General features: G+C 49.3%; 1 protein-coding gene across 1 annotated transcript; it reads right to left on the reverse strand.

Annotated features, from left to right (window-relative positions):
* Positions 1–1183: 1183 nt before the first annotated feature.
* LOC119446069 (uncharacterized) lies at positions 1184–1951 on the reverse strand. The gene has a single exon (XM_037710405.2). It carries the CDS (start codon positions 1778–1780, stop codon positions 1241–1243), a length of 540 nt encoding a protein of 179 aa, XP_037566333.1. The 5' UTR covers positions 1781–1951; the 3' UTR covers positions 1184–1240.
* Between the last annotated feature and the right edge of the window lie 6376 nt (positions 1952–8327).

The raw sequence follows: 8327 nt of genomic DNA on the forward strand, positions 1-8327 counted from the left end.
ACATCACACAAGTGTAAGCGCCAATGTTTGGCAATGTTATTAAAGGGAAATTTGGCCTTTGTAACTCTTTTGGGCCAAATAAATGAAAGTTGCCTTTCTGAAGAATACTGCACCAGCCCAAGCTAACTTCACATTGCTTAATAAGTGTTCCTTTAGTGCATCATATCTTCCACTTTGTCCACTAAGTTAAAGGGACACTTAAGCTCTGTTTACGTGACCTATGATGTATTCTTATCATCTCGGCATACTGACACATTGACTGGAATAGTGTAGGTCATCTCTTGTGCTTAATTGCAATGTGTGATCACTGCATAAATGAAGTGATAAACGTGCTTCAGCCACAAAACTTAATTCTGTCGGAACGAAGTGCACCGTTTTCACAGTGGCAAATGTGGAAATAGGAACGCAGCATATAGTTTTTGTATCTGCACATTTCATTCAAAGTGTAACAGTAGGCACCACGGCAGCAACAATAAAGTTGCCACATCTCTGTGTAGTTAGATTGGGTGATGTGCTGCAAAGTTATATTTGAGCAATACCTCTTGGGCTCGAGAAACGGTGCTTGAGCGCACTGGCAGCTGTATGGATGAATAAAAGCTGCCAGGCGACACAGGCTGGAGTATCATATCATCGGTATAAATTCAAATTCCTACAAGTCGCAAATGTCAACTGCATTGTTGCGTTCTCTGGTTCACCGGCATTTGTAGCAGCGTCCCAATGCGGGTTCAAAAATGTACATAGGGGCTGTTTCGTGCTTAGAAACAGACTACAGAGCTATTACCTGTCACACTGCCATGTAAGTACGCGTGACGGACGTACTGATCAATTTATGCTGATGGTACCTTCAAACCAACAGCTGCTGTCAAACTACGCCTCCGTTGGTCTGCAGTGCGACGCCAGCTTACTGGACTTGCAGCTTTGGTCAGCAGTGCTAAATGTGTGACCACCTCCTCACGCAGTGCCATATTAATTTTGCTAAAGGGGTCGTATTCCGTTTTAGCTTATCTTTATAAGGTACCCGCGATCGTGAGAGTGCGAAGCCACACAGGGGGGAAATTCGGTGCTTGCGGACTCGCGGAGCCATGCAAACTGGTCAATGTGCCAACACGCTGGAAAGACGCCACACCGCGCAGGGCGGACGCCTCGTCTTCCACTGTTAGCCGTTCAGAGCAAGCAAGACCGACACCCTTACTATCATTTATTCTAATCATCACTGGCTTAGCCGCTAGACACAAGGAGATCAGCGGGCTCCGAGTTCGATGTTGTTGCGAAGGACGTCCCTGTCCTTGAAGCCCCAGTCGGCGTAGTCCGAAGGCTTGCTCCTGTCGGACGTCTTAGGCCAACCGGGGTCGCCGGGATACACGGCGGACCGCGACGTCCTCACCTGCAGTCCACTGTGACGCGTCCAGGTGTGTGGGTTGTACTTGTAGTTGTACATTAGAACTAGGCCACCAACGTAAAGGATGCACACCTTGGGTACAAACCAGCGTAAGGCGGGTGTCATCAACGGGCCCAGCACGGGTTCGAGCCGCCCGAACAAGGCATTCATCGGGTAGCGATAGATGCGACGAAAAGGGTTCTTCAGCGCCTTCTCTAGCTCAGGCACTTTACGTGGCTCGTTGGGCGACAGGTGCTGGTCCTCAAGCCACTTCTTTCGCCAGGCGCGGTCGGCATCGGTGAACTCTCCTGCGAGACGGCTCCTCTCTACGCCGAACCGTCCTTCAATGTTCATGGGCTTCACGCCGCCCGTCTCCGAGTGCGGCAGCTTGCTCAGGTCCATGGCGGCTGTTTCAACGCTTGCAGCGCCTTCCCGAAAGTCCAAGGCAATGTGCGTGCTTTGCCTTTCTTTCAACTAAGCTCACGTATTTCTTGCGCTGTCCAATTTCACCTTGGATGTCCGTGAAACGCACGGCGCCAGTGTGGTAGACGAAACAAACCTACTAGGCTAACTGGGCCTGCACACTGTGCTATATTTTTAACGGTGCAGGTGCAGCTTGTGAGGGCGCTATATACAATAACGTCTTTAAAATAATTCTTTTAAAGTAACTTCTTTTAAGTATTTTTTAAATAAACAAATTTTACTGGCGCTATATACGATAACGTTAGATAAAATAAATTAATTTTGTTGTATGACCTGTTTCTTTGTCGCAGGATGCAAGCCATATGTTGCAGGGTGTGTAAGGCTAGAGGGCATAACAATTACCAAGTTCATCTGCGCTTCACAAGGAGGTTATAAAATGGCTTTTTTTTTTTTTTTTTACCTACACTTCGTGCAGGCCCGTGTAGACGAGTGTAGTGCCGGGCAGGCTAGAAACGTGGTACGCGCGAGCGGCGCAGCGCGGCGCCAGCGGTCGAGTGCTGTAAGGGGGCGCAAATAGAACGCTGCCGGGCAGAGGCTATGACGTCGTGGGCTTCACTTGACTCACTGGGCTGTAGCCAATCAGAGCGTCGTCTTCTCTATCAGCAGACGAAAAGCGCCTGACGCCGCACTTCGCCTGACTTCGCTCTTACTGGCAGTTACTGGCAGTTTCATGCGCTTGCCTGAAACTAAACGCCAATACACGAGCTTCCTTTCATCAAGAAATTAGACAAGCTGCAGCGAAATGCATCCTGAATGCGCAGTGCGGAGTCTGAAACAGCCCGCACCATCCGTGAGTAAGATATTTATATCTTTTTGGAAGATTAACTCACCTTTCTCTGTGAGGCATGGTCATGCCAGCACTTCGTTAAATAACGCAACAGCCACATTTCGGCTATCACGACAGGTTTAAAATTTCTTCAGAGTCACCAGCTCATCCAATAAGGTAATCCAGTCGGGTAGGTCTCGAAGAGCCCTATAAGCTTCTCTGAGGAGCACCACACACTCAATAAAGTTTTCACGTACAGGACCCGTATTGACATCAGCATGCCGAACTGGCATCCTCGTTTTCCACAAGCTGTGGAGGCCCAGGAGCATGATTACATCGAAAGGAGTGCCTTCACTCTCAACTGGTAGGAATCGTATGCCGTATGGGTCTAAAGGAAGTTCTTTTTTAAGGGTTTTCTGGAGGACAACCCAATGAAAGATTGGATCCTAACAGTCCAAAAAGACATGATCTATTGTTTCAGGCTTCTTGCAAAGAAGGCAGTTTGTTGTCCAGGGAACGAATACACCTTTTTTTTATGTAACCAAGTTTTAACAGGTGAATTGTTGGAATGTAATTAACTTGAAGAAGAATGTTTAATTGAAAGTCTAACAGACATCTTTTTCACACGCTTTAAAAAATCCTGTCCGGGGCCTCCACGGTGTGGTAAGCGGTACATTGGCAACGGTATCATCGCGTCCACAAGATCCTTATAAAGCTACTTGAGTGCTCATGCCACTGCTCGCGCGTTCGTCGTCGTCTTCTCCCACAGCTGGTTCCGAGGCCGCTTACCATGCTAGCGTTCCCATACTGCTCCTCGCGCTGGTGTCACTGCTCGTGCGTTCGTCGTCGTTTTCTTCCGCCGCTGGCTGTGATGTCGCTCATCATGCAAGCGTTCCCACACTGCCCCTCCCTTTCCGAAGGCGCTGACGGCACTGGCCCACTACCAGTAGGTGCGGCGATTTCGGTGAGTGTCGTGCGCTCCGATGGACAGTTGCCACAATTCTTCATAAACGTATCTTAATCGTGACAAAAAGTGTGCCAAGTGTGCAAACATGCAAACAGGCTTTCGCCTTAACGTTTTACAAACTTGTAACACTTGCTTCATTTTTTTTTATTGATCCATGCTGATAACATCTTTGTCTACATGGGCTTCAGGGACTCAGCAACTTGGTTTGTGCAAGAACGCAGGAACGCCGTCATATTGTTATCTTCGCAAAAGGCCGCTACATAGGCATAGTCATCGACGCAATATGTGCGTTACATATATATGAAAGAGCTGGATGCCTTGTTATCCCACGTCCATTAAACTGCGTGTCGACGCTTCCTATTTTTTTTTTTCGAAATGTATACGCACATTTTCAGCAGACCAGACCCACTCCTGAAACGCATCACACTTTTCAACCGAGGAAGGACTCCATTGCTTGACATAAAAAAAAAAACATCACCGATAAAACATATTGATACATGCATATAGCGTGTTGCTTCTGGACGATGCGCGCGGGCGCCCAGACGAAGAAGACGAACTGCTCCTTGCTCTCGATAAATTATGCAGTTTAGAAAAATTAATCTGTCTGTTCTGATTACTAAATTGCAGATTAACTGTAGTTTCAGAATTCATATCTAAACGTTCAGGTGCTCAATTCTTGGCCAATCCCCCGAAGTGTGTACGAGCCATGTGCTGAGCACATCATCATCATCATTATAATCTCGAGCTGTACGGCTGAACTGGCCAGCGCTGCAGCTATCCTTTGTAAATATACTTTATAAATAGTCTTCAGTACTTAATCCTTCGTGCGCATAACATTTTGGTGGAGCGTGCGTTCCCCGTCCTCGCCACGGAGCTCCGCAGCGACCGCACCGTCCAGCTTTCCACCGTGGCTCCCGGTGACACCTCGTGTGCTGCTACTCCTGTGACTCCAACCACAACGTACGTCATGGTTGCCACTCCCCGCGATCCTGGCATATTCTCCGGCCAAGATAATGTCGACGTTGATGACTGGCTCGGCATGTATGAGCCTGTTAGCCGAAACAACCACTGGGACCCTACCATAATGCTAGCGAATGTCCTCTTCTACCTGGACAGAACACCTCGTGTCTGGTTCCGGACACACGAGGTGGAGATCTCTAGCTGGGAGGCCTTCAAGGAGAAGCTCCGCGACCTCTTTGGAAATCCGACCGCTCGGCAGCTGGCTGCAAGAAAAGAGCTTGCTACCCGAGTACAGTCTTCCACTGAATCGTATGTCTCGTACATACAAGACAATATGATACCATCAGTGCACGTTTCTATGCAGCACTCGTACAGAATACCTTATTCTTGTAAGAGCTCTACGCTACAGCTGAGCTGCTGTAGCTCCACGCAGCACATCAGCCCTATAGAACTGCTCTGCTTTCCAGCACCCACAAGTGACAAGTCGAACCTCGGCGTACTTCACAGCACGCAGTCGCAACCCGATCGCTACCCCACTTCCCTCAGCCTCCCTCCCGGAGTTATGGCGGCACAAACATTGGGTTGAACCTCTTCCTCGCAACATGGATCCCACTCAACACACAGGTAGACACCTAGCCCGGGCACACTCTCTTCACACTCGGTACTCCGATCGTCCTGGCGTCTTCTATGTAGATGTCTCGGGACCAACTCCCTCCGGACATTTTACCGCCGCAGTGATCTCCGAGGGTCACCACAATGATGGCCTCTCGATCCGCTCGCCGGACGCAACACAGGCCGAAGGGGTGGCCATCGCTTTGGCCGCCTCTCACCCCACCTCAAGGGTCATCATCACGGACTCGCGCTACGCCTGTTACCGATACCTCCATGGTACCATAGCCCCTCTGGCCACCCACCTTCTTCGGGCAGCCTCATGGCGCTTTGAGCCTCACTCCATCCGCATAGTCTGGTCTCCTGGCCACGTGGGCCTCACCGGTAACGAAGCGGCGCATGCCGCTGCCTGCGTCTCTCCCTCCCGGGCCGTTACCACCTCCGACTCTGCGTTTATCCCACCCTCCAGGCACCTCGGCTCTTACGCAGTACCACGCAATTCTGGAGCATTATAGCACCTCGCGCCGCCTTTACCCAGACCCTGCACGGGGCCTCTCTAAAGCGGATGAGAGACTTCTGAGACGCTTGCAGGCTAACACCTTCTTGCGTCCTGCGGCCGCCCAGCATTTCATGCCGTGTATACACGGCTACTGTGCGCATTGTAGGGGCCTGGCCGAAACCTATCACATGATGGCAGTATGCACCTCCATACCTCTTCCTTTTTCATCCCCTTACCCACAAGAGAGGCTTGGGAGGAGTTCCTGCTTGGCTGCTCTACCCTGGACGCTCAACGCTCCTTGGTGGCCCGCGCCCGAGCGGTGATCATTTCCAGTGAACTTCCGGAATAGGGAGACCACCCAAGTGCTTATGTAGTGCAACTCTCAGTACTTTTCTGATTAAATGTTTTTCCACCACATTTTCTAGCCACTGTAACCACATCACGCGCTTCGGACTTGTCTCGACCTTATGCGGATTGGAACATTTAAGACGGCTCGGGACAATTCTATATGACTGTCAATCTTATATGGGACCATGGAGGAAGGAAACAAAACAGGAGAGGCCCTGACGTCACTTTTTTGAAGCCGGAAGTGCAGCCATGTTGGTGTGCCACCTTTCTTTGCGCCTCCAATCAGGGGTTCGCAGCTCGCCGGAGCAGATGGGCGCGAACTTTGAACTTGCATTGTTACGACCCGCCGGAACTGTGTGCTCCTGACGCGCGTCAGAACAAAGCCTACAAAACTTCTGTAGCAGTTTTAGTGAAGCAGACGCGCTCCTGTGTTTTTCCGTGGTAAGTTTAAGAAGACGACGAAAACCCGCGCCGTGATTGCTTGAGTATCTGTTGCTAGCCGACACTCACACTCACTGATCCAAAACACAACTTTCAAGCTTACACACCACACTCCAAAGTCAGCTTTTCTCGCGAACAAAAGGTGCTGCGGGAAAGACACCGGGAAAAAAAAATCTTATCTCACTTTTCAGAGACCGAGAGCAGCAGCGAAAGCTTCAGGAGCGCCGTTGCCATGGCAACGTTGACATTTGGTGTACCCGTCCCAGTGCTCCTTTGCGAAAGACAGCACGTGACTTCTGCCACACCTTCTCCAATACGTTCGTACTGGCCAGGGCCTTTCCTGGGGTTTCCTTCCTCCATGTATGGGACACATATTCTTTCACATTTGCGGGATGCAGCCGTGCCATCTGGCTTGTATACACGTGTGAGAAAGACCCGGCTTGACACCGTTACCCGGCGTTGTCAACAGCTCGTTTATCAATAACGCGTTCGTCAACTTTTTCGCGTTTATACGACCAGAAGAGGGCACCGCCGTTGCAGGAGTTGGAAAGGATGCGGACCTGCTCGCGTTTGTCCCGAAGCGAGCAGCTCGTTCTGCAGTCGATCCCTGCATGTTTCCTAGTCTCCTTGAATTTGCATATGCACTGACAGTTCTTTGGCCCAGACCTGCCGGTATTGGGGTTATCCTGTCAGGACCCCTCAACAATCAGTATAAGTTTAAATTTCGTTCGTCACGACATCTGCCATAGATTGTGCCAGCAGCCGGCTAATCATTGTGATGTTCTGTGACTGGAAGTCATACTCTTACAATGTACCATGTCAGCCCTCTGCTCGTAGCAGGCTCTGTGAATAACTTTTGTCCCATAGGCGAGAAACACGCAAATTACGTGATCAAAACACTACACAAAATCGCGATTCAATGCATATCGGTTCTTCGCGCCATCTCCTGCAACAGTACTGACAAAGCTTCGTGCAAAGGATGAAGGAGCCCGCTGGCTATCAACTTTGCTGTCCAGAAGAGCTGCAGCATAATACTAATACGCACCTTACCAAGTTGGCCCGTGGTGTGACTTTGCGGTTAACTGTGTGATTCACCTGCTTTCGTTCGTAATCTCTTTCACTCACTCGGCCCGTCTATGCAACAACGATTGTTTCCTGGTTTCTCCTCGACGAAAAGCTACCCGAACTCTGCCGGGTTTCCTGTGCGTCGTTTCCACCAGCATTTACCACTACTTGATTAGAATAGCCGAGTGATGCGACGCGAGTGGTTGCAAAGTAACCATACCACACATAACTTTGTTTTTGATAATAAAGGGATCGCACTCCACACGTACCAAGCTGGCTAAGTGGGATACCTTTCTCACAGTGTCAAGATCTAGGTACCATAGCCTCGCACTTCAGAGCTGAAAAAAAAGGGAATATTTATATAGTCGAACCCGGATATATCGAATCTGAAGGGAATCACAAAAAAAGTTGTGTGTATAGGTATTTCGATATATAAAATAAAAATTGTATACAGAAATTTTCAAGGGCATTTTAAAGCTGTTCCATATGCATAATAATTCGTTATATGTGGGTTCGATATATCCTGGTTCGACTATATATAAGAACTCTGCTACTGCATTTGGGGTCAACCGGAGCCGCCTCCCGGATGTCAACTGGAGACGCAGCGCTGAACATTCTATGGCTTACAACATATATGAACATTTTGTCCCCTTCCCTTATCTTCCCTTGTCCCCATTCTCAGGGTAGGGTTCAGTTTTGGTTAACCTCCTCGCCTAATATGTCTATACCACCTTTATGCCTACATATAATATTTATATCTTCTATCTCCGGGAAGTGTGCTGTGCTCTGCGCTTAATGAACACGATAGAGA

Source organism: Dermacentor silvarum, chromosome 3 (genome assembly GCF_013339745.2).
Source record: "Dermacentor silvarum isolate Dsil-2018 chromosome 3, BIME_Dsil_1.4, whole genome shotgun sequence".
NCBI classification, from domain to species: Eukaryota; Metazoa; Arthropoda; class Arachnida; order Ixodida; family Ixodidae; genus Dermacentor; species Dermacentor silvarum.

Coding starts and splice junctions, on each gene's coding strand:
- LOC119446069 (XM_037710405.2), bottom strand. CDS start 1,780: ATGGACCTGAGCAAGCTGCCGCACTCGGAGACGGGCGGCGTGAAGCCC.